At 55.2% G+C, this 25,474-nt stretch overlaps 2 protein-coding genes across 5 annotated transcripts in view; one reads left to right on the forward strand and one right to left on the reverse strand.

The window, feature by feature from the left end:
- The window catches only part of INTS7 (integrator complex subunit 7), a 30,864-nt gene extending 11,684 nt beyond the window's left edge, over positions 1–19,180 (reverse strand). Inside the window, exons 1-10 of one of the 3 annotated variants that reach the window (XR_008631028.1) lie at positions 18,960–19,180; positions 14,639–14,768; positions 13,961–14,107; positions 12,082–12,219; positions 11,150–11,196; positions 10,304–10,503; positions 10,053–10,175; positions 5,080–5,197; positions 2,359–2,493; positions 620–717 (exon numbers count right to left, since the gene is read on the reverse strand). Coding sequence is in view for 2 of the 3 variants with exons in the window: in XM_004612997.2 (XP_004613054.1) it covers positions 620–717; positions 2,359–2,493; positions 5,080–5,197; positions 10,053–10,175; positions 10,304–10,503; positions 11,150–11,196; positions 12,082–12,219; positions 13,961–14,107; positions 14,639–14,768; positions 18,960–19,053 (1,230 nt within the window). In the remaining variant the exon portion in view is untranslated. Of the gene's footprint in view, positions 1–619; positions 718–2,358; positions 2,494–5,079; positions 5,198–10,052; positions 10,176–10,303; positions 10,504–11,149; positions 11,197–12,036; positions 12,220–13,960; positions 14,108–14,638; positions 14,769–18,959 lie in introns of those variants that run through there. The other 2 variants (XM_004612997.2, XM_055144389.1) reach the window with 2 other exon arrangements.
- A 76-nt stretch (positions 19,181–19,256) lies between these two features.
- The window catches only part of DTL (denticleless E3 ubiquitin protein ligase homolog), a 29,021-nt gene continuing 22,803 nt past the window's right edge, over positions 19,257–25,474 (forward strand). Inside the window, exons 1-3 of one of the 2 annotated variants that reach the window (XM_055144390.1) lie at positions 19,257–19,516; positions 23,358–23,483; positions 24,401–24,499. In XM_055144390.1, coding sequence (XP_055000365.1) covers positions 19,465–19,516; positions 23,358–23,483; positions 24,401–24,499 — 277 coding nt within the window. In that variant the 5' untranslated portion in view covers positions 19,257–19,464. Of the gene's footprint in view, positions 19,517–19,678; positions 20,050–23,357; positions 23,484–24,400; positions 24,500–25,474 lie in introns of those variants that run through there. The other variant, XM_055144391.1, reaches the window with a different exon arrangement.

Below are 25,474 nucleotides of genomic sequence, written 5' to 3' on the forward strand. Positions count from 1 at the left end.
GGGTGCTCGCCTCACACGCAGCTGGCCGGGTTCAGTCCCCAGCACCCAATATGGTCCCCAGAACTCTGCTAGGAGTGACCCCTGCCTGAGAGCCGAGCCAGGAGAAAGCACCACCAGGCATGGCCCCAAAACACAAAAAATCAAAGTGGAAGCCAACATGCTCTGTTCATTCATCTGGCTTACAACCCCAACTCCGAAGGCCGGGAGGCCAGAACAGTAAGCAGTCATGGGTTTGCCTCGTCTCATCTCTCTGGGGTCACTTCTGTGTCTCCTGGGATGACAGACTCCCAAGGGGACAGGGGCTCTGCTCACATGGACCAGTCCTCCCTGGGGATCGGCCACAGGCAAGTGATCTTGTGAAGGCGGCAGCAGCTATGGCGCGCATGCTCTCTGCACCCAAGAACCAGGGCGGGGCCTGAGTTAGGGCTCCCCACTGTGGGCCCCCTGCCGTGTGAATGGGGTGCATGGGAGGGCCCCCGCCCCCGAGACCCAGTGACGGTGACCACTGGGGAAGGAGTGGAGGCCGCAAGTGCAGAGTAGGGCCCGCTGGCCCCTGGTGGAGAGAAGGCAACATCCAGCATCCCCATCACAGGGCTTTCCTCCAGGAGGGTGGCCTCACCTTCAGAGTCGCCTGCGCACCAGGGCTGTCATCTTGGCTACACAGCACCAGGAGGGATTCCAGGCCAAACACAGCATCTTGCTCCAGGGCCAGCAGGTCTAGAGGAAAGACTCAGTTGGAGGGGCTGGAGTGACAGAACAGTGGGGAGGGTGTTTGCCTTTGCACGTGGCTGACCCCGGTTTGATCCCCCGGCATCCCATATGGTTCCACAATTCCTCCAGGAGTAATTTCTGAGTGCAGAGCCAGGAGAAACTACTAAGCATCACCAAGTGTGACCCAAAATGCCAGTAAGTAAATAATTAAAAATTTATTTTAAATCTTTTTTTTGGGGGGGTCACACCTGGTGATGCACAGGGGTTACTCCTGGCTTTGCACTCAGGAATTACTCCTGGTGGTGCTCAAGGGACCATATGGGATGCTAGGGATCAAACCCGGGTCGGCTGCGTGCAAGGCAAATGCCCTACCTGCTATGCTAGTGCTCCAGCCCCTAAAAAAAAAAATTGAAAAAATAAAAACAACTCAGTTGGAGAGTGGACAGCACAGCGGATGAGACACACCCACAGTCGTCCAGGGGAGCAAGCGGTCAGGGAGTGAGTCTGACACCGGCCTTCCCAGAAAGCGGCGTGGCAGAGCAGGGCAGAGGCCCCGGACAGTGGCACGCCTGAGACTACTGAGGGTCACAAGCATCCCACACCCACCAGGAGCCACAGTCACAGAGCTCCTCGTGGGGCAGAGCTGGAGCGGCTCAGAACACTGAGTGGCGTCTGGGGCCTCTTCCCGGCCAAAGCCATACTGGGCACAAGGACCCTGGCGCCAGGAAGAGCAGAAGTACTTTCAGGAAGTAACAACGACCCCACATAGTCATGGGACCACAGAGACCCCAACAGCTGTTATGTTACAGCTGCCAGTATCTTTTCTTACCATCATAGGGCTCGTTTTTCTCCAAAGGTTCTAGGAAACTCTGAATGCATTAGCTGACCAAATGGTTAGTTAGTCTACTACACGTTGCTTCTGATAACCCAGAATGATTCTCTATGCCATACGGTAGGAAATACTCGATCCTACGTCAAATTTTAAAAAGGTTTAATTGTTCAAACCACAGAAGCAACAGATAATCACAGCTTGCGAGTGAAGAGGAAAGCTGCTACCGGGCAGCAGAGCCGGCTGCAGAGGGCCGAGGGGAGCAGGGCTGCAGCAGGGGTCCGGGACAGGCCCACCACCCGGAACGCAGATGAAACGAACATGCGCTGCCTTTTCTGAAACCAGGAAAACTTCCTCAAGCCTCAAAGGCTGTCAGGGACACAACCACGCCTGTCCACATTGCTCTCTGCACACACCTTAGCGTGCAGGAGCCTGTGCGTAAGGGCTGACGGGAGATCCAGTGAGAATCAACTCATGCTGCTGTTAATTCACGTGACGGCCCCCGGTGAGATGGGCTGCGATTTAAGATCTTTGAGAAGAACTTAAGGTTTTTCCCTTCATTTTTCCACTCCAAATCAGGGCCATCCCCACACAGTGCCAGGCGCACAGGAGTGAACAGCTGCCAGGGACCAGCAGTGCCTCACAGCCCAGTGCCAAGGCCTCGCTGACTGAAAAGCTTCCCAGAGAACCGAGCAGTCTGGAGGAAAGAGGCCCCAGGAGCTCTTCAGGAGGTGACTGATGGGTTGACAATATGGCTCCAGGGAAGCCTGGGAGGAGCCAGGTGGGGCCGTCTCCCGGGGCCCACGCAGCTGACCCACCTTTCTCCTGGCACGAGACGGCTATGTTGGTGAGCACCCTCGCTCCGTGGGCCGCCACGCCCCGGTTGCTGTGGTAGCAGCACTCCTGGGCTAGCCTGACCAAGTCCGAGGCTCTGGGGGAAGATCCCACGTTCCCTAAACAAGCAGAAGAAAGGAGCAACCGTCACTCAGATCCATGGGCCCCGCGGGTTTCTTCTCTTACCTGCTCTCAACAAAGTACTATTTCTTTTTCTTTTTTTTCTTTGGGTCACACCTGGCAATGCACAGGGGTTACTCCTGGCTCTGCACTCAGGAATCACCCCTGGCGGTGCTCAGAGGACCATATGGGATGCTGGGAATCGAACCCGGGTTGGCCACGTGCAAGGCAAACGCCCTACCCGCTGTGCTATTGCTCCAGCCCCCAAAGTACCATTTCTTGAGCAGGCACAGGCCAAGAGATCCTGGGTGACGAGGATCTGTGACCCTCATCAAGATGTCCCATAACAACATCATCAGAACTAAGCCCGGGCAACGGAAGGCGGCGTCTCCGAGATCCCAAGAGATTCTGCTTGAAGTGGGTGTTGCTGGGCCGGAGTGACTGTACATGGGTTGGGACCCTGACCTTACAGCCCTCCCACCAGGGGTCAGTCCAGAACATGGCAGTCAGTAGGTGCCCTGACCACAGCCAGGTATGGCCTCTACACCACTAAATTAGGGGCTGGAGTGATAGCACAGTGGGTAGGGCGCTTGCCTTGCACGCGGCCGACCCGGGTTCGATTCCCAGCATCCCATATGGTCCCCTGAGCACCGCCAGGGGTAATTCCTGAGTGCAGAGCCAGGAGTGACCCCTGTGCATCGCCGGGTATGACCCAAAACGAAAAAAAAAAAAAAAACCCTAAATTAAAATGAAAAGAAAAACATTTTTAAAAAGGGAGAATATTGTCACAGGCTTCCTGACAGATGAGACGGTTCTCAAGAGGAAAGCGGAACACCAATCACCCCACTAGGTCCTCCCCAGCTCACACATGGCGTTGTACCAGACCTCCAGCCACTCCTGCAGGAATCCACGGGGGGCTGCTGAGCTCTTGGCGGCCGGCACCTCACTTTTATGGCAGGAACAGAAGCTGAGACTCATGACTTCCCTGCCCCTTCCCTGCCCATAGCGCCTGCGTCTCCTGTGGGACTCACCAGGGAGGCACCCCGGGCCCAGGTTCCCTGTGGGAATGGCTCCCATGACTGCAGTGAGTGGTCCTGCACTGCCAGGCTCGTACCTGCCCCAAGGATGCCCCCCAGCCCCCAGAGCACATTTCCCTACAGAGAAATCCTCCTATGATGCACCTATACTTTGAACCAGCGTGCTGTAATTACACTGAATTACAGAACAAATAACCACATACACATCGAATCTTCAAATGTGTGACTGTATTGCAGGATAAGCCCCCTTTTCTGGGTAACTGGTTTGCTCTGGGGGAGTATTCCTCAACTGCCTGTGCCGTCTGACAGAGCGCCTTCCAGGGTCCAGGAGCAGCTGAAAGGGCTGGGCTGGGATACTGCAAGCTGAATCCTGGATTCAGCTCCCAGCACAGCAAGGTCTTCCAAACACCAATGGCAGGGACCCCAAGCACCGAGTCAGGAGTCCCCACTCCCCCAAATAGCAGCAGCTTCATTCCCAGAGCACTGTTTCCTGCCCGTCTTCCAGAGCCACCTTCTCCCAGGCGCACCAGCGAACGAGCCCCCAGTGATTGAGGAGTCTCTGCTGGCGAGAATCAGACACACCCAACTTCATTTTGTCTCAGAAACAGTTTCTCATGGCTATACGGAAATAAAAATCTAATCAAGAGACATTTAAACATACGCTATTATTCATGGCAATGATTTGACCTTAGAAAATCCTTGGCTTCATTTCTCAGGAACATTACTCACCTGCAGAGCTGAGCCCTCTGCCTAATCCCATATTTTGTAGTTTGTATACTACAAAATCCAGTAACAGGACAAACAAAATACCTAGCTTAAGAAGGACTTGATTAATTATAACCTGAAATAATACTTACAAATGCCTTTGAAATACCGAACCAAAGAAAAGGAAAACCATCGATGCCTAGGTCAGCTGGTGTCAAGGCCTGGGCTCAGTCCACACCCAACAGTGGTCAGGGATGACTCCTGGCAGTGCTGGGGATCAAACCTGGGTGGGCCGCCTGCGAGGCCAGCGCCTTCCAGAGCCTTATCTCTCCGGCCACTGTGAGCAGCCGCAGGAGGGCGCTCCCGATCACAGACGCTGCTAACACTCAGCTAGCACTGCAGCTAGCACTGCTAGACGCTGCTAGCACTGCAGCTCTTTCAGTGTGGACAACACTCAGGGCTGCAAATTGAGCTGAAGAACCAGGACAGGCTGGTGGGGCGGGGAGTGGGGGCTGGGGTCTGCAGGAATATCCACCCTTCTCAGGGGGACCTGTAACGTAGCAATAGCATAGGTGCTACTATAACGAGTGGGCAGGGAGAGCTGTGCCCCTATGCCCGACCCCACACACAGAAGGAGAGCAATGGTTCAAGGTTTTCTTCTGGCTTCAGGGCCTCTCCCGGGAGTGCTCAAGGGCTTCTGCGGTGCTGGGGACTGGGCTCCAGCCTGAGTCACCTTCCCAGCCCCCAGAATGTATTTCCAAGGAGCCATGCCCTGAAAGCTGACAGGACTGCGGGGGATGCGAGACACGGCTCAAGGCGCCCTGCCCTCCAGCCCTCCCTCACCTGCGGCGACGCTGAAGTAGTGCTTCACAGCGATGGTGCCCGACAGCGTGGCCAGCACTGACAGTGTCCCCAGCTTCAGGCTGTCGTAAGGCGTCTGCAGGGCACACTCGCAGAGAGCCTGGGGGCAGAGGGCAGAGGGCAGAAGCCTTGGTCAGACAGGTTCTCAGTGCTGTCAGCTCATGCCCAGTGCTCTAGTTTTCAGGGAAACGAACTACTGACGTCCTTTTTACTGCTGACGTTCTGCTTTATACAACAAATAAATCGCCTTAGAAATCCTTCACCAGGGGCTGGAGAGATAGCACAGCGGGTAGGGCGTTTGCCTTGCACGCGGCCGACCCGGGTTCAAATCCCAGCATCCCATATGGTCCCCTGAGCACGGCCAGGGGTAATTCCTGAGTGCAGAGCCAGGAGTAACCCTGTGCATCGCCAGGTGTGACCCAAAAAGCAAAAAAAAAAAAAAAAAAAGAAATCCTTCACCAGAGACTCCCCGGAGATGAAGAATGAAGGAAATGTCCCGCTGCTAAGGGCACTATGCGAAGACACGCAGCCCTCGGCAGGAGCAAAAGACACTGAGGTTCTACAGAAGAAGATAATAGTAATCATTTTATTTCTTGATTTTTTTTCTTGCTTTTTGAGTCACACTCGGTGAAGCACAGGGTTACTCCTGACTCTGCACTCAGGAATAACTCCCGGCGGGGGACGATGTGGGATGCTGGGAATCGAACCTGGGTCAGCCGAGTGCAAGGCAAATCCCCTACCCGCTGTGCTATCACTCCAGCCCATTATTTATAATTTTAATTGATACACTTGGCTGTTGAGGTACTCAGGGCCTACTGCTGGTTCTGTGCTCAGGGATCACTCCTGGTAGGGCTGTGCACAGTCTCGTAACCCTTGTGTTCTCCCGGGTCCTGATAGTCATCATTTTAAAGGACAATTCTGTCATTTGAAAAAAATCAAACAAAATATCAGAAAATGATAAAATGACTCACATTGCTCTAAACTCCTCACAGGCCACCATTTGGGGCCCTGAAAGTTCTTACAGCCCATATGATTCTACTGCACCCACTCAGCTGGTGAGCCCGACAGATGATCCCAAAGTCCCCAGAGGTTGCACCATCCTTCCACAGCATGTGACAAGGCTCTGTTGCCACCAATCCTGGCTGCTGCTGTAGTACCGATCACCAGCACCAGAGTCCCTACCTACCTCTGTCACTCCCTACAGGCCCCCTGTCTGCCTCTGTCACTCCCCCCAGACACCCTGTCTGCTGTCACTCCCCCCAGGCCCCCTGTCCGCCTCTGTCACTCCCCCCAGGCCCCCTGTCTGCCTCTGTCACTCCCCTCAGGCCCCCTGTCTGCCTCTGTCACTCCCCTCAGGCCCCCTGTCTGCCTCTGTCACTCCCCCCAGGCCCCCTGTCTGCCTCTGCCACTCCCCCCAGGCCCCCTGTCTGCCTCTGCCACTCCCCCCAGGCCCCCTGTCTGCCTCTGCCACTCCCCCCAGGCCCCCTGTCTGCCTCTGTCACTCCCCCCAGGCCCCCTGTCTGCCCCTGTCACTCCCCCCAGGCCCCCTGTCCGCCCCTGTCACTCCCCCCAGGCCCCCTGTCCGCCTCTGTCACTCCCCCCAGGCCCCCTGTCCGCCTCTGTCACTCCCCCCAGGCCCCCTGTCCGCCTCTGTCACTCCCCCCAGGCCCCCTGTCCGCCTCTGTCACTCCCCCCAGGCCCCCTGTCCGCCTCTGTCACTCCCCCCAGGCCCCCTGTCTGCCTCTGCCACTCCCCCCAGGCCCCCTGTCTGCCTCTGCCACTCCCCCCAGGCCCCCTGTCTGCCCCTGCCACTCCCCCCAGGCCCCCTGTCTGCCCCTGTCACTCCCCCCAGGCCCCCTGTCTGCCCCTGTCACTCCCCCCAGGCCCCCTGTCTGCCTCTGTCACTCCCCCCAGGCCCCCTGTCTGCCCCTGTCACTCCCCCCAGGCCCCCTGTCTGCCCCTGTCACTCCCCCCAGGCCCCCTGTCTGCCCCTGTCACTCCCCCCAGGCCCCCTGTCTGCCCCTGCCACTCCCACCAGGCCCCCTGTCTGCCCCTGCCACTCCCACCAGGCCCCCTGTCTGCCCCTGCCACTCCCCCCAGGCCCCCTGTCTGCCCCTGCCACTCCCCCCAGGCCCCCTGTCTGCCCCTGCCACTCCCCCCAGGCCCCCTGTCTGCCCCTGCCACTCCCCCCAGGCCCCCTGTCTGCCCCTGCCACTCCCCCCAGGCCCCCTGTCTGCCCCTGCCACTCCCCCCAGGCCCCCTGTCTGCCCCTGCCACTCCCCCCAGGCCCCCTGTCTGCCCCTGCCACTCCCCCCAGGCCCCCTGTCTGCCCCTGCCACTCCCCCCAGGCCCCCTGTCTGCCCCTGCCACTCCCCCCAGGCCCCCTGTCTGCCCCTGCCACTCCCCCCAGGCCCCCTGTCTGCCCCTGCCACTCCCCCCAGGCCCCCTGTCTGCCCCTGCCACTCCCCCCAGGCCCCCTGTCTGCCCCTGCCACTCCCCCCAGGCCCCCTGTCTGCCCCTGCCACTCCCCCCAGGCCCCCTGTCTGCCCCTGTCACTCCCCCCAGGCCCCCTGTCTGCCCCTGTCACTCCCCCCAGGCCCCCTGTCTGCCCCTGTCACTCCCCCCAGGCCCCCTGTCTGCCCCTGTCACTCCCCCCAGGCCCCCTGTCTGCCCCTGTCACTCCCCCCAGGCCCCCTGTCTGCCCCTGTCACTCCCCCCAGGCCCCCTGTCTGCCCCTGTCACTCCCCCCAGGCCCCCTGTCTGCCCCTGTCACTCCCCCCAGGCCCCCTGTCTGCCCCTGTCACTCCCCCCAGGCCCCCTGTCTGCCCCTGTCACTCCCCCCAGGCCCCCTGTCTGCCCCTGTCACTCCCCCCAGGCCCCCTGTCTGCCCCTGTCACTCCCCCCAGGCCCCCTGTCTGCCCCTGTCACTCCCCCCAGGCCCCCTGTCTGCCTCTGTCACTCCCCCCAGGCCCCCTGTCTGCCTCTGTCACTCCCCCCAGGCCCCCTGTCTGCCTCTGTCACTCCCCCCAGGCCCCCTGTCTGCCTCTGTCACTCCCCCCAGGCCCCCTGTCTGCCTCTGTCACTCCCCCCAGGCCCCCTGTCTGCCTCTGTCACTCCCCCCAGGCCCCCTGTCTGCCTCTGTCACTCCCCCCAGGCCCCCTGTCTGCCTCTGTCACTCCCCCCAGGCCCCCTGTCTGCCTCTGTCACTCCCTACAGGCACGCTTTCAGCCTCTGTCACCCTCCAGGCACTCTGGCTGCTGTCACTCCCTACCCTGTCACAATCCCTCTTTTCTATGCCACTCCTCAGCACGGCTCCTTCGCGCAGAGTGTTTGGAAAGAGCCCGGATTCCAGGACAGGGGGCCCAAGTACCGCTGGACTACCATAAGCCTTGCCCACAGCTCAGAGTGCTGTGGCAGGAGGTTACAGTGCTGGAGGTAGCCTGCAGCTCGGAGGAGCTGGTCATCAGGCTCATGGGAGCCCGTCCAAGGCCCTTCAAGTCAACGAATATTCACTGCAGAAGAACCCCACACTCCGGATTCCTGGAGAATCACCAGCAGCCTTGGTGTGGGGGCTAGAAACAGACGAAACCTTGAATGCTCCCGGTCCAGCCTCTGTCACGGATGGATGCCCTGCCGGCACACTGCCTTACAGAGGGGAAGGTCACAGGCTAGAGCAGCTGGAGGGAGGCCCTGATCTCAGAGCAGGCCACAGCCCCAGGTGTCCCCACGCGACTGAGGAGTACAGCCATGCAAGGATGTGGGTAGACAGGGTCAGGGTGGACCCCAAGAGACCCACAGACAACCCCCACGACCGAAGCCCCGTGCAAGGACATGGGACACGCAGAGGGGGGGCTGGATCCCTGGGAGGGGTCAGGGGAGCCCCCGTAGGGAGACACCATGGGGTCTGTGTGCAGAGAAAACTGCTCAGACCCTCTGAGGACATTCTTGGGAAATTACTAAATAAATTACCCCACAATGAATCTGAATTTTAAAAAAATGCTTCAAATTAATGGCAATGAGGACACTACAAGATATAATTTAGGGATGTGGTCAATTTGCATTAAGTGGAAAATTAATGGCCTTAAGTGTTTCATTATTAAACAAAAAAATAAATGTGACTTGGGGGCTGGAGCAATAGCACAGCGGGTAGGGCGTTTGCCTTGCATGCGCCAACCCAAGTTCGATTCCCAGCATCCCATATGGTCCCCCGAGTACCAGCAGGAGTGATTCCTGAGTGCATGAGCCAGGAGTAACTCCTGTGCATTGCTCGGTGTGACCCAAAAAGCCAAAAAAAACAGTGCCAAGTACTTGAAGAGGGAACCGGGTGCCACAAGTCCAGTGACGAGAAGGAAGATGGCGACACAAGCAGCAGCAGCAGGTCACACAGAGACGCACTCAGGCCAGAGTCTTTTCCCTGACAGTCAGGGCTGCAGCGAACACCGAGACCAAGACTCTGAGGCGCGACTTTGCTGCTCTCTGTGAGAAAAACAGCAAACCACCAAGTCTGCACTTGGCTTGTACCCCTTAGACCAGCCAGGATAGAAGTGCTGTCCTGAACTCAACAATGACGTGACACCCAATTTAAACCAAAATCCCCAACTTAAAACCAACCAAAAACCGACAAGACCCAGAAGGCAAATTTAGATTCAATAGTAAGTTTGGGGGGTTCTGTTGGTTTTTGGTTTCTAGGCCACACCCAGTGGTGCTCAGGGCAAACTCCTGGCTCAGTGCTCAGGGAACCATAGTGGATGCCAGGATGGAACGTGGGTGGACTGCATGCAGGGCCAGCACCCTCCTGCTGTGCTACCTCTCTGGCTTATTGAGATATTACGTTTTCTCACTGCCACAAGACTCAAGGGCACTCTCTGGTTCCGTATTCAATCACAGTGACACAAGAACATGAAGCAAAGCTGTTTGCTGGCATCTTGTGCCTTTTTGGTACGGAGTATCAGCACCTGTATGTTCTCTCTGCTCCACGTGTGTGGCGTCTTACGGGCGAGCAGCTTCAGGTCCTGGACGGCAAGTCTCTTCACGGCCTTCCTGGGGTCCGTTTCCAGGCACTGCAGCAGCAGCTGGATCTGTAAAGTGAACCCCGAGGTGCCGAGGGCTGTGGGAGGTTTGGGGAGTGGGGGCGCCATGCTGCCATTCTCCTCAGGTTTGACAGACGAGGCGACTGCAGCGTTTGTTCTGAAGAAGCTGCACTCACCTGCTTGGGCGTGTCCACCAGAGACGAAGCTGCGAGCAGAGTGAAAGTGTGCAGAGACACAATGACCATCTTGGTGGAGGGGTAGGAGGTGACCAGCTGCTGCAGGAGCTGCCGGGCCCCAGATGCCAAAAGCGCGTCGTGGTGCATGTGCTGCAGGATGGGGATCAGCTTCAGCTTCAGGTCCACGGGCGTGGCCAAGCCTGCAGCAGAGAGACACAGGGCTGCGGGCCGGCTTGCACGTGGCCAACCCGGATTCAATCCCTGGCACCCCAGATGGTGCCCCATGCCCACCGGGAGTGACTACTGAGCACACAGACACAGGTAAGCTCCGAGCAACACTGGGTGTGGCCCATCAGGCCAGAAGAACAAATTGCTTCTTGTCTGGTGAACAGACTTTTGTTTCTGAGGCCACAAACACTAAACTTCAACACAAAAGCATGATGAGGACATAAGAGATGGGTCTCTGCGTGAGACCCAGGAGGAAAGGGCGAGTTCTGAGCCCCCACCATCACCCTCCAGCTCCGCACTGGGCCAGGAAGCCTGTCCCTGGGAAATCTGCACACTTATACAGATAGCGGCCAAGGGCCAGCCTGTTCCTGCCCGCTGTTCTATCCCTGGGCCCCTGCTACCGCGAGGCACATCCACCCGCAGGAAAGTGCCGCCTCTGTTTCAGGCCTGATCCTGAACACAAAGAATCATCAGGCATCTGTGGGACACTCAAAATCACCCGGAGGACTCGGGGCAGGAACAGACGGTGACCAGCCACTGGACCAGGGGCCCTTGTGAGGGAACATCATTGACACAGGGCCCATGGCACTTCCTAGGACTAGTGTAGCATGCACATACCTTGAATCATTTCACTGATTTTATTACAGATTCCAACAGCGAAATCCCTTTGGAAAGAGAGAACAGCAAAAACTTTAAAACCAAAAAGTTAACTTGTCTAAACTTCCTAAGAATTAAAAGAAATAATATAATCAGAAGAGATGTAATGTTCCAAATTTTAAGCAATATTCCAGAGGTCAGCTAGATGACAGGAAAATCCACAAAACCAAAAACTGCCACATTCATCCCAGAAGGTGCTGGGGGACGGGTGTGCCGGCAGAGGGGCGTGCCTGTGCCAAGGCCACACTCCAGGCTGGACGGCTACACTCACAGACCACCGCTAACACTCCCCAAGTCAGGAGTGTGGGGCTGCATCCCCAGCTTTCACGCCACCGGCTGTCAGAAGGGCTCTGGACAGTCGCCCCGCAGGCAGGACGGGGTCAGGCTGGACAGTCACCCCTGCAGGCAGGAGGAGGTCAAGCTGTACAATCACGCCTGCGGGCAGGATGGGGTCAGGCTGGACGGTCATCCCTGTGGGCAGGATGGGGTCAGTCTGGATGGCCACCCCTGCGGGTAGGACAGGGTCAGTCTGGACAGTCACCCCTACAAGCAGGACGGGGTCAGGCTGGATGGTCAACCCTGCGGGCAGGATGCGACCCATCTGGGCGATCGCCCCTGCAGGCAGGACAGGCCAAATGGCTGGCCATCCCTCCTCCAGACCTTCCCTGACCGCTCCCATGGGTCCCCCACCCCCGTCTCCCTGGAACCCCCCAGTAAGTCCTTGTCAACGCTAGCTCCCAGCTGGTCTCCTCAAACAGACACAAGCCCTTCAGGGACAGGCCGCTGTCCACCCTTGCCCACAGCCCCTGGAACCCGAGCCCAGGGCCACGGGAGAGGGTCTTGCTCACTGGGATGAGGCAGAGCGGTGGGAGGGTGAGGGGCGTCCTGCTCACTTGGACTGCGCAGAGAAGTTGGCGGCGGCGAAGACGGCGGCCTCGACCTCCACGTTGTCATGCGAGTCTAGGCTTTGCCGGATACTGTGGTGGGCATTCTTCCTCTCGGGGATAATGGACGCCAGACTGCCCAGCATCCTGCAGGGATGGGCCAGAGACAGGCAGTTCAAGGCCAGTGACAGGCGGAAACCAGGAGCTGAGTCACTGACAGCAGCTTATTCGGGCATCACATTAAGAACCAGAGAGTGACTTGGATTCTGTATCACTTTGCATACGTCAGAAAAATCAACATAGTTTGTATACACAGGGGCACTGTAGCACTGTCGTCCCGTTGTTCATCGATTTGCTTGAGCAGGCACCAGTAACGTCTCCATTGTGAGACTTGTTACTGATTATCGAATACGCCATGGGTAGCTTGCCGGACTCTGCCGTGCAGGCGGAATACTCTCGGTAGCTTGCTGGGCTCTGTGAGAGGGACAGAGGCTAAAAATCAATCACCACGAGGTATGTCACTAGGATTAGATGAACCCAAAAAACGTTTCAACTGTTAAAGCATCAAAATATCTTTCTTTATGTAATGGTAGTACAGTGAGTGGGACGTTTGCCTTGCACATTGTGTCAACCTGGGCTTGATCCCAGGCACCACAGTGTCCCAAATCCACCAGGAATAATACCTGAGCACAGAGTGAGGAGGACGCCCTGAGCACCTCCAGCTATGCTCCCTGCCTCCCCTAAAAATCCATTTTTCAATACTAAGTAATGTCACTTTGAACAAAGCAGTGAGACTCCAATATGGAGTCCGGGACGTGGCCCGGTGGGAAAGTCCAGTGGGAACTGCCTTGCCTGGGGAGACCCTGGGTTTAATTCCTGTCACCACAACATCCCCTGAGCACAGTCAGGAATAACCTTGGGCACTATGTGTGTCCTGCCCACCAGGCGTGGCTCAACAAAAAGACGCATCAGCAAACAACTTTTGTTCTGTGAGTCTCAAACCTCAACATCAAGGACAAAGGACGCCCCCTAGTGTTTATATTAGAAACTGCAACAGTGAGGAATAATTCGAAAAACTAGTCTGCTTGGTGTTAAAATTTGTAAATTTGATAAGAAAAAAACCCCCTACTGTCTGTAGTATAATCCACAAAAAGTGAATCTCAAAAGCTATTTCAGCAAAAGACGGCAAAACCCTGCAGTAAACAAGCCCTCCCGACAAGCACTTTGCTCTGTACTTTGCACTTTGTCTCCTAAGTGATCTTCAACTTGACTTGTCTTAATGACAGCGTAGTGACATAACTTACTGGGCAGTAAATATTCAAGTCTTCTAAATAAGATACTAAAATGGTCTAAATACGTGACATATTTCATCACAGGTTAGATGATTTTTTTTTTTAAAAAAAAGAAATGGCTTTTAATACCCTGACTGTGCTCAGAGCTTACTCCTGGTTCTGTGCTCAGGGTCACTCCTGGCAGGCTCGGGGGAGCATATGAGATGCCGGAGATTGAAGCCAGGGTCAGCTATGTGCCAGGCGACTGCACCCCAAAACACAAGGCACACTGTTAAACATAGAAAATGGACAAGAAACAGCAATAGTCCAGCAGTGGGGTTTGATCCCCAGCATCCCAAAATTGGCCCCCTGACCCCAACAGGAATGAGCCCTGGGCACAGGAGTGAAGAGGAAACAGATCAAGTTGAACGTGAGCACAGGCTCCTTGCATTCGGAGCAAGTCAAGAGAACATCCCACATGAGACAGGCAATAAACTCAAACCAGAACAGGTCAAAGCCTGAAAAGCAGGGACAGACCCTGCGTCTAGCTGAAAAAGCAAAGCAAATCCTTAGGATTGGAAGTCGCAAGCACAGCAGTCATCTCTGGGCAGCGTCACCTGAGCGTGATGGCCCGCGCCACAGGGTCGTTGCTGTGGATCACAGAAAAGATTCTTTTCACAAACTCGTCCACATTGAGGATCTTCTCCAGGTGCTTCTCACTCTGCTGGGTGACTTTGAGGACGCAGAGCCGCAGGAAGTTGTTTCTAAAGAGAGCAGAGCACCCAGGGAATATCGCACCTGGAGTCCCAACAACGCAACAGCTCGAGGCACCAGCACCGGGTCCGAGTCTGCAAGCGCTCACTTCCTGTCTCGTACCCAAGCAGCAGTCCAGAACCCCCAGGGCTCCCTAGGCCCCCCTCCAGTGTGACCTGCGGCGACTATGAGCACAGAAAGATGGGATGTGCACGGCCTGGGCTCTTCACAGAACACGCAGCCTCGACCAGGCTCCTGAGGGAGATCAGCCTCTGCTCCCAGCTGCCAGCCGAGCAGGAGCAAGAGCGCCTGCGTGTGCTGGCTCTCACACGAAGAACTAGGTACTCTTCTTGCTCGCTGAAAACATCAGAAAGCCTCGCCCAAACAGTGCTGCTCTGGGCATCGTGCCAGCCCCGCACAGCCCCATCCCCGACCTCGAGTGTGACTCGAGAGCAGAGCCGCAAGGGGACCCTGAGCACCTCCAGGAGCGACACCCCAACCCTAAGGAGGAGGCAGCAGCAGGGCAGGGCTGTCAGACTCACCCAACTCTGAACACATCCGCCAGCTTCAGGAAGGCAGAGTTGATGAGAATGGGAAACGGGTACTTCTGGAAGAGCCTGGGGAAGCGGACAACGGCTTCACACTGCTCGCCCAGTTTGCCAGATCGCAGCCCTGTAGGACAGAGAGGGGGGCAGAGCCCGTTCAGCTGTGTGCGCACAAGGTGAGTACAGATAGAGCAGAGGCTGTCAGGCAGACAGACTCCTGGAGCAGGGAGACAGCTCAGTGGGGACAGCGCTGGCCTTGCACGCAGCTGAGCCAGGTTCCATCCCCAAAACCCCATATGGTGGCCCCAGCCCTCCAGGAGTGATCCCTGAACAGAGCCAGGAATAAGCCCTAGACACCAATGGGTGTGGCAAAAAAAGCCAAAAAAAAAAAAAGGAAAATCAGCAATCCCAATCGTGAAAGATTCTTGATGATTAAGAGCAATTACAGCGCAACACCTTTAAAAAAAATAATAGAGGGGGTTGGAGCAATAGCACAGTGGGTTGGGCGTTTGCCTTGCATACGGCCGACCCAGGTTCGATTCCCAGCATCCCATATGGTCCCCTGAGCACAGCCAGGAGTAATTCCTGAGTGCAAAGTCAAGAGTAACCCCTGTGCATCGCCAGGTGTGACCCAAAAAGCAAAATATAAATAAATAAATAGAAATCTGATCAACAACAACTTCTAAACACAAAGAAAAATCTGTTTTTTCTTAATTTTTTTTGGGGGGAGGCATACCCAGCAGTGTTCAGGGCCTACTCCAAAACTCAGTGCTCAGGTCACTGCTCGGATGTCATTCTCAAGGTGCCCAGGGGACCATACCATGCCAACCTGATCATCCTGCATGCACAACACACACTCCCGCTGACTGGGTTATCTCTGGTTCCCCAATAGTCCACTGAAAAATTATTTTTATTTATTTTTTCTTTTGGGGTCTTATAGCTGGCTGTGCTCAGGGCTTACTCCTGGCAGTGCCAGGAATCGAACCTGGGAGGGCTGTGTACAAGACACATAGGTACTTTAACCCGCTACATTATCTCTCAGGCCCCCACTGAGTTTCACTGGCTGAATTGACAAGAATATTCGTGGCCTCGCCACACATCTGCTTCTCACAGCCCCTCCCCTGCCCTCAGCCTGCACCTTGTCCCTAGTGCCCAGGGATGTCCTCGTGCATTTTTTGTTGACATGAAACCAGGGTTACGCTGGATAGGCGAAGAGCAACACCAGGTCCACCCACTGGGGCACTCCCTAGAGGCTGTCACAGGCGATTCCAACCAACCCCCAGATGTTGCTGAACAAAGTTATCGCAGTTTTGGGGGACAGACCCCCCCTCACCCCACACCAAACTGCAACACCGTTAAAAAAAAATAATAGAGGGGGCTGGAGCAATAGCACAGTGGGTAGGGCGTTTGCCTTGCAGCTGCCTGGGCTGGGGTCAACTCTGGCCCTTTTCATTCTCCCTGGCTTTCCTGCCATCTGACAGTAAGTCCCAGCCTGGCCTTCAGAGGGTTTCGGGACAAGTCCTCCACCCCTCAGGCTGCCAGTCCCAGACACACCTGCTCTTCTTGCATCAATCCTGGTGTCCCGAGAACTGGCTTTCAAGTACCCAAACTTAGATTTGGTAACAAAAAGACAACCGACTTTTAAAATGGGCCAAATCTGAAAAAATATTTTAGTAAAGGGGAAACACAGGAGGCAAATATGAGCATGGGAACAATTACTAATATTGCTAGCTAACAGGGAAACGGAAATTAACAAGATAACACACGCACTTCTTAAAAGGCAAGATATTTTTAAGACTGACAATAACATCAGCTGCTAATAGAGATACCAGGATAGCTGCAACTCAGACACTGCAGGCAGGATGCTTGGCAGTGTGTCTGCACACACCCACCAACCACACTGGATCTATCTGGGTGAAAGGAGACTCATCCACGAAGACCAGTAAGCATATGGCCTTCTCAGCAGGCTACTCAGCAACAGCTCAGACTGTCCACGACCACATCCTCTGACTGATGAGTGAGTGAACCAAGGGTGATAGCTGCTCCCAAGCCGTGAAAAGGAATCAGTTAGGGGCTGATGGGCCGGTGGGTCTATTTCTGAGAGAAAGAATCAGCCCCAAAGATGGCAAGGACGGTTAAGGCCAGTAGAGTGGCCCCCGTGCAGCCTGGGGGAGACCCTGAGTTCGAAGCCTCGCACCCCAGAAGAATAAAGAGACGGCTCAATGTCTGTGGCATCTGGAAAAGGCAAAACACCCGAGGACGTGCCGGAAAGCTCGAGCCTGTGGGAATTAGTTCTACAGATTAAGAGAGAGGGTCAGGCTATGGGATAGGAATCAAAACGGAACCACAAGGTGGGAAAGAGCCACATGGGTTAAGTGCTGGCTAAGCATACCAGAGAAGCTGGGCTGGTCCCTACCACTATAAAGGTCCCTGAGCACTAGCCACAAGCAGCCTGAGCACCACCAGAGGTAGTCCCCCCCAAAGTAAAAAACAAAACCCACCGAATGGAAATGTAACACACCTTAAAGTCTATCTCATTAAAAATAAAATAGAAGGGCTGAGAGATAGCACAGCAAGTAAGGTGCTGATCCTGCACGCAGCCAACCTGGATTCCATTGTCAGCATCCCATGCGGTCCCTGTGTACTGCCAGAAGTAATTTGTGAGTGCAGGGCCAGGAGTACCCCTGAGCATCTGCTGTGTGTGGTCCAAAAGCCAAAAAAGTAAAAAGAAAAAGAGTGAGAGAACTTAAGGTGTGTGCCTGATCCACAGCCAACTCTGTCGGGTCCCAGGCATCAGGGGATCAGGGGTACAGTTCTAGAGGCTGTGTCAGTTCTGCTGGGTGTGGCCCCAGAGGCCCAAAGCAGGGGGATATGGACCACACCAGGCAGTGCCCAGAGACCACAGGTGCCAGGGGTGGAACCAGGTCTGTAGAGAGCAAGGCAAGTCCTATATCTCAACTCCTAGAGTCCATCTTTTCAGCAGCTAATGCCCTCTAGGAACTGGCCATGGCTATCTTTCCATCTCCACTGCCTTATCATTGCCTTATCGCCAGGCCAACCGGCAGATGCCGGGCTGTGTATGACGGAGCCCACCCCCACCTCCTCACTATTCTCTGGAAGTGTCCCTACCTATCAGCACACGTTCTCCATCCCGAGTTTGCTTATGGTCTGCACTGCCCATCTGAATGAAGAAAAGTTTTTCTAGGGCAGACCTGGGGCAGTTTTGCTTCACTTCTATGATGAAGTACAGAGTTTGACCTCGAGGATTTGGGGAAAGAAACCCTATGAAAATATTTGAGCTGGGGCTGGAGCAATAGTACAGTGAGTAGGGCTTTGCCTTGCACAGGGCCGACCCGGATTCAATCTCTGGCATCCCATATGGTGCCCACAGCACCGCCAGGAGTAATCCCTCAGTATAGAGCCAGGAGTAAGCCCTGAGCATCCCGCAGTGTGACCCCAAAACCAAATAAAGAAAAGGTTTATGCAACAACTCCCTTCTGGGCACCTGGAAAACTCGGGTGTGGGTGGGAACTGGAGGACACCTGGAGCTTGTGGCCAGCAGCTCTCATTAGGCAAAGGCTAAAACACCAGGCCTAAAATACTAAACTCGGGCAGGAGTGACAGGACAGCAGGAAAGGTGAGGGTTTTGCGTGCTCCCAACCGGGTCCAACACAGGATCCCCCAGCACCGCCAGGGGTCACCCCTGAGCACCAGGCCAGAAGTCAGCCGCGTGTATCACCCGTTGTGCCTTCAAAACCCTAAAATAAATAAGCTACAAACTATATTTTAAAGAAATATGCTTTCGCTATAATCTGCTACTGGTGGCTGAGATTTGCTCGCTACAACCAAAATCCCCGAAAGACTAAAACCAGGTTCTGCCGAAACCTGCGGACCTGTTCACGGCCCGCACATGCCTGGCAGCCCTGGCTCGCGGGTGGCCGTGCCCAGACCAGGCCGTGCCCACGTGTCGGGCCCGCCGCCCGCCACGGGGCACACATCTCGGCGGAACACGCCGGTGGGCCAAGACCCTCCACCGCGTGGGACGAATCACGAGGCCCCGCCACGCTCGTCAGCGACTGAGGGAACTGTCTGGAAAAAGGGGAAATCCGCCCGCCTCCAAAACTCGAGGCCGAGCAGGTCGCAGCGAGACAGAGACGTGTCGATTCCGCTTCAACTTCCGACGAGGACGAGGCCCCGGCACAGGCCCTGGCCCCGCCCCCGGACATCCGCCCGCCCCCGGCCCCGCCCCTCGCACATGCGCCCCGCCGCGCCCAGGCGCCCGCCCCGGGGCTGCTCCGCCGCGCGCCCCTCCCACTACCTTTGTCCAGCTCCATCAGGGCCGAGTTGGCATCCAGCTCCTGCTCGCCGTAGCCGGCATCTGCCAGGAAAGACTTAGTGGAGCTCGACGCCATGATCCCGGGAGTCGGCCACTGAACAAGCCTACTCAGATCGCCAACTCGGCCCCCCAGCCACCATCTTCTCGCCCTCCTTCTCGCGGGTTTTCCCTTCGCATGTGCCGCGCATGCGCCGAAGCGCCCGGGCCGGTCGTCGGCGCCACGGCGGCCGTGCCTGCGCACGCGCTGTCGGGGCCTGGGTGGCGCGGGCTCCCGCGGCCGGGCGGGGGGCGGGGCCTCGGCGCGCGCGGCGCGGCGGGAGCCAATCGGCGACCGTGACGTCACTTTGGCGGGGAGTTTGGCGGCCGGGGCTCGCGGTGGCGGGAGTCGGGGCGGCGGCGGCCGGGGGCGAGCGCGGTGAGCGGTGCGGCCCGCAGGACCCGCGACTTTCGCGCGCCTTCTCCTCCCGCGGCCTGGACCCGGGCGCAGATGCTCTTCAGCTCGGTGCTCCGCCAGCCCCGGCTGGGCGGCCCGAGGGGCGGTGAGTAACGGCCCCAACCGCCGCGGGCCCGGGAGCCGAGGCCGCGCGCGGGCGGGGGGCGGCGGGGCGGGCGGGCCGGAGCGCCACACGCCGCCACGCGTGGCCGGGAGCGGGGGCTGCGGCGCGGGCTCGGTGCGCCCGCCAGGCCGGAGGCCGCGTGCGGGCGGGGGCGGGGGCCCGGGGAACAAAGCGGGCGGCGGGGGTCGCGCCCGCCTGCCCCTCGCGGGGTTTCCGCCCCGAGGAGGCCGGGCCTGTCCGCGCCGAGGCCTGCGCCGGGAGTGGCCTCGCGCCCGCCTTCCCCCGCGGGCCTCTGGGGGGCGGCGGGAGGTCTCCCCGGCCCGGCCCTGCTGCCCGCGCCGCGGTACTGCCCGCAGCAGCTAGTCCCCTCCCGGCCCCGACGTTTCCGGAACGGACGCGGGATCGCTCGGAGTCGGACTTGAAAAAGTTTTAGTGATGGCCTTGGAGCGTGCAGAGGCCTGGGAACCCGTGGCCGGCTGCGAATGTGGACGTTGGCCTGCAGCGAGCTTTAAAAGGTATTCGAGTATAAATTACTGGCAGGCGCGGCATTTTTTGATGACCACGGTATTTTTCGTGAAGCACCAACAATTGCAGCAGCTTACAGTCTGACAATTCATCCTGAGAGAAAGCCCTTATAGTGATCAATCTGCGTGCTCCTTTCCAAGAATAGATGTTTTGCATTCCTTCTGATTGAATCATTGCAATTGATCAGAATAATATTGATTACTAATTTTGATCACAATGGAGACGTTACTGGTGCCTGCTCGAGCAAATTGATGAACAGCGGGATGACTGTGACTTGATCATTGAGCAAGAAGTAAAACTTTTGTTAGTAGTAGACCTCACCGAACTGGGTGCAGACATTTATTGTGCACTTATAAGAATTCTCCGTGTCTTCTGTTAGGCATCCAGAAGTTTTATATCTTTTGGGTCAAAATGACAGGAAGGGGGCTGGAGCAATAGCACAGCGGGTAGGGCATCCCATATGGTCCCCCGAGCACTGCCAGGAGTAATTCCGGAGTGCAGAGCCAGGAGTAACCCCTGAGCATTGCCAGGTGTGACCCAAAAGGCAAAAAATGAAGACAGGAAGGCCCTGCTACAGGCTAAGGTGGGCACCAGGACCTTCTTGGGAAGCAGCTTTATTAAGCTTGCTGACAGGGGCTTGAGAATTCTGGTCCAGCCTGGAGAACAAAAGGGGCTCCTTGAGTACCCTCAGCAAGCCTGGCTCCAGAAGCAGGAAGTGGGATTACATCAGATGAGGACATTCCTTTCCCTCTGCCCCAGTCTGGGCGGCAGCTCCCCCTCCTCACCCTGGCCTCACTGTCAAATCCCATACTCCGCTCCTCCTGAGGCACAAATGCAGGGGGAGAGATTGAAGTGGGGGAGTAAATGCCTCACTGGAGGGAGAGGGGCAGTGAGGGCCGGGTCTACCTAGACCCGTGTAGGGGACAGAAATGGCTACCGTACATCTGGAAGCCGAGTACCTGGGTACTGGTTCTCCGGTTACTCACCTGAGGTGCTGGGGAATCCCCACGGGAGACTCCAGGACTCCCCTTGCACCTTGCAGGTAAGGTTTGGTTGGGGGCATCCTCGCTGTACCTGTTGGGCCAGCAGGGCCAGCACAGTGGGGATCCAGGGCTGCTCTGACTGCTGGTGTTCATGTGTGTTCCTGAGCCCCCAACAGGCAGGGCAGGGTGGAGAGGTGAATTTTGTCTTATTAAAGAATCTAGTTTCTCAAGTAAACCTTCAGATTTACCCAGTTCTAACTTTGACCTTTTGGGTTTCAAGTGTTGCTTTCACACTTTGCTGGGGGGTTTTGTTTGTTTTAGGAGGTCACACCCACCCACGGTGCTTGGCTGGAGGGGATTGAACCCTGGCCAGCCCTGTGCAAAGCCAACTCCCTGTCCATTGTACTGTCACTCCAGACCTGGTTTAAGGCTTTAAAATCACAGATGTGTGGTTTGAACAAAGGCTTTTGTTTCTTTACTCTGTGGCTATTGTGATCTCTGCCATGTAATCACTGGACTTTCTCCACACACCTTAATGGCGTCTTCTCCCCAGTACCCACAGTCGGACACGGTCCTTGACTCCTTCCCCAACTTTATGCTGATTCCTTCAGGTTGTCTCTGAACTACTGAAGCCTATTTGCCAGATTATGTCAGACTAAGCTATCTTCTCCAAATTATGTTTCTGATACAAATTAAAAGTAATCTTGGGGTGAGGGGAGATAGTATATCAGGTAGGGCATTTGCCTTACACACTGTTGACCCAGGTTTGATTCTCAACACCGCATATGGTCCCCTGAGTACCACCAGGAGCAATTTGTGAGCACAGAGCCAAGAGTAGCCTTGAGCATCGCAAGATGTGGTCCAAAATAAGAGTGAGAGAAAGAAAGTATAATGGGAGGCAGGTGAATCTTGAGTGCACACCTCCTTCTCGGGGATGTTATTCCTTCCTTTCTTTGACTTTTGTAGTTATTCTTAGCATTCTCTGTTCTGGAGAAGCCCTTTTTCTCATAAACATGCGCCTCCCCCACCCCCACATTTCCCCAAATCAAAGGTTTAATTCAAAAAGATCAAATGTGAGTCTTCAGTAGAAAGCTTGGAGAGGGGGGACATTGAAACAGTGGTGGCGGGAACCAGCCCCTGGTAGAGGGTGTGGCATTGGAGTGGTTGTGTGAAAGATGGTTGTATGACAGTAGCTCTTTATTCAGATAGTTTAAATGTATGGTTGTCATCTATGCTAAATAAGCATTTGGGTCTCGGGACCCAAATCAAGTGACTTTTTCCTCTTCTGTGCTTAAAATATGTTGGCCGCATAGCATATGTTTGCGGAGTTTAGCAGATGGGAGTGACACTTTTGGCCCCTCAGGGCAGATCACGTATGTGTGCACCCTGAGCATACAAGGACGTTCTGTGACACTCATCTCACTGCTTGGGTTTGGTTTCTTGCCTGAAGAGGCTGCCCTGCACAAGGGCACCTGGGCCTGTGATCCACTGGAAGGTCACTGCCTACCATCCTGGACCCTTGACTTCCCTTGGCCATGGGTTTCATGTGATTTGGGTAGTAAGAGTCCATAGTCGCTTTCATAGGTGCTCTGGAAACAAAATTGCAATGGAAAAGTATCCATAGCCATTGTAGTACTAATGGACTGGAGAGGTAGCACAGCAGGTAGGGCTTTTGCCTTGCAAGCGGTCAACCCGGGTTCGATTCCTCCCTCTCAGACAGCCCGGGATACCAAGAGTATCCCGCCTACACAGGAGAGCCTGGCAAGCTACCCGTGGCGTATTCAATATGCCAAAAACAGTAACAGCAAGTCTCACAATGGAGATATTACTGTGCCCGCTGGAGCAAATCGATGAGCAACAGGACTACAGTGCTACTAATGCTTTTATGGTTGTCTTTTGGGAGAGAGAGTGGGAAAGGGCTTGATTGAGGAACCACACCCAAGGCACCACTTCAGCTGATGCCAGGCACAGGGCCAGGTTCACTCTCTTGGCCACCTAAGAAAGCTCTAAGGCACAGCAATGGTCTTAAATGAACTAGCGGCAGATCCATCTAAGAAGTAAGCCCAGCGCTGTCCCCTCAGATATTGGGGTGTCTTCATTTCTTGCTGCCAGTATTCCAGAGCAAGGTCACCGAAACGTGTTCTAGGACATTTTTATGTGACCTGGGGTATCTGAAATAAGTGCACAAACCAGACATTCACTGATGATAAACCATCAGCTTATTATGATTCAGATTTTTCTGCCCCCTCACCTTAGCACACGCATTGATTGTTGAGATCACAGTTCCGGAAGGGATGGTCTTGGTATCATTGCAGGCTGGCCTTCACAATACCCGCTGCAGTCCCTGCTGGTCGGCTACCAGTGCAGCTGCCATGACGAGCACACATCGTACGGTGAGACGGGCGTCCCCGTGCCCCCTTTCGGATGCACCTTCTCTTCAGGTGAGAGTCTGTCTGGCGGCTGCAGTGGAAACAGTATGTCCCCACCACAGCGGGGTGCTGGGCCATCCCTTCCCAGGGTGCCTCAGTTAGACGGAGGGTCTGGGCTTTTCTAAGATTGCTTTCTCCTGTTTTACAAAAGAGACTTTACTTCATCTCTAGGCAAAATTTTTGTATATTTCCTCTCAAGATGATTATGACTCATTATCAATGGTTTGTTACATATATAGTGCCTTGAAAACCTTTGAAGGGGAGATTGTAAAGATGCAGCCTTGTTGAAGGCCTTATTGTACAGAAGTTTCCCCTTGTGAGCTAATTACTCTCCGGTGCCTCAGGGAACATTTGAATAGCAGCAGTGGAGGGTACTTGTCCCACATTACTGTTTCAGAGGGGACAGATAAAAAGCTCCAAACTGAATTTAAGGCTTATAGGCCTTCAGTTGATCTCTATCATTTTGATCTCTATCACTGGCCAGTGGAGCTCTGCTCTTCTCTAAGGATGTCCCTGGGTTCAGTCCTCCTCTAAATAAGGCATTGTTCAGAAATGATTGTTTTAGTGTATTAAAGCTGTTTGTTGATATAGCTATTGTGGCTCTCTTTTTTTCTTTTTGGGTCACACCCAGCGATGCTCAGGGGTCACACCTGGCTCTGCACTCAGGAATTACCCCTGGCCGTGCTCAGGGGACCATATGGGATGTTGGGAATCAAACCCGGGTCGGCTGCATGCAAGGCAAACGCCCTACCCGCTGTGCTATCACTCCAGCCCCAATTGTGGCTCTCTTTATGCAGTCTGTGAATAACTTTTCACTTCCTCATCAGGTGCTCTTTTCGTAGATAGCAGTTTTCAGGGAATTTCAATTGTATCATTTATGTCATCCTTTAAATCAGTTTTAAATTTATTTCCTCTGCACTTTTATTTAGCCCCCAATATGGAGCATATACTAGCAGTTGCCAATGAGGAAGGTTTCGTCCGATTATATAACACAGAATCACAATCCAGTAGAAAGAAGTGTATCAAAGGTAAGCCTAGGTGGGCATATTTCACTTTAAATGCATTTTACTTCAATTACCTCAAGGAAATTATGTGAAGATATTCTCGACTCCGAGTCCATTTTGGAACCAAAACAAAAGCCTTGCTATCAGTTCCGTGTCCTTGCCTTTGCCTACAGGCCAAGAAGAGTCTTGAAGCTTTGAAATGATTTGTTCTTCTCATTATTAAGTCTCAGGCTTAATTATGGTTGGAGATGCAGATGGACCATCTCCTGTGCAGGGACCAAAGTACCACTGACCTGAATAAGCCTTAGTTGGCAACTAAACTAAGGATAGTTGAAATACCACATATTTTGGGGGTTTTGGGGGAGGGGCATCAAAGATGATAAATCATGTAGTAAAACAATGCCCCAGGTGTCCACGTGTCAAAAGAGAAAATTCCCTTGGAGTAAGATGGCAGGACTCTGTGAGGGCTGGGTTTAGTTTCTTACTCCTGCCCCTTCTCCTCAGCTGTATTGCGCTCACTGGGTCTTGAGTCTGTTTTGTTTGTGGGTGGTTGCAGACCTCAGCCTGGCAGGGACAGGTGTTTGGGCCATACCTAGGCACACTGACTCAGGCTGTAAGGCAGGTGCAGTTGGCAGAGGGAGAGACACTAACAGAGCCAGAGAGCAGGAGAATGTAGATAGAGTCAGGAGATGGGGTGAACAGAAGTCGGCTGGAGTGAGGCTTGTGGGGAGTGGGGGGCCAGGCGTGCAGGGTCTAGGGCTGCCTGAAACTCCATTCCAAGGATCCCTCATGTCGGAGAGTAGTGGCAGTGGGCCACGCCTGGTGTGGTTCTAGACTCCATGCTGGGGGCCGGCCACAGGCAAGGCCAGCTGTACCATCTCTTTAGTCACTGCAATTTTTGATCTGGAGAATGTTTAAGAGAAGATTCCATTTTTAGAGAAAATATTCATCAACAGAACGAACAGGTGGGGCTCCACCATAGCTCCCCTCTTGTGGCAG

Source organism: Sorex araneus, chromosome 7, assembly GCF_027595985.1.
Source record: "Sorex araneus isolate mSorAra2 chromosome 7, mSorAra2.pri, whole genome shotgun sequence".
Lineage (NCBI taxonomy): Eukaryota > Metazoa > Chordata > Mammalia > Eulipotyphla > Soricidae > Sorex > Sorex araneus.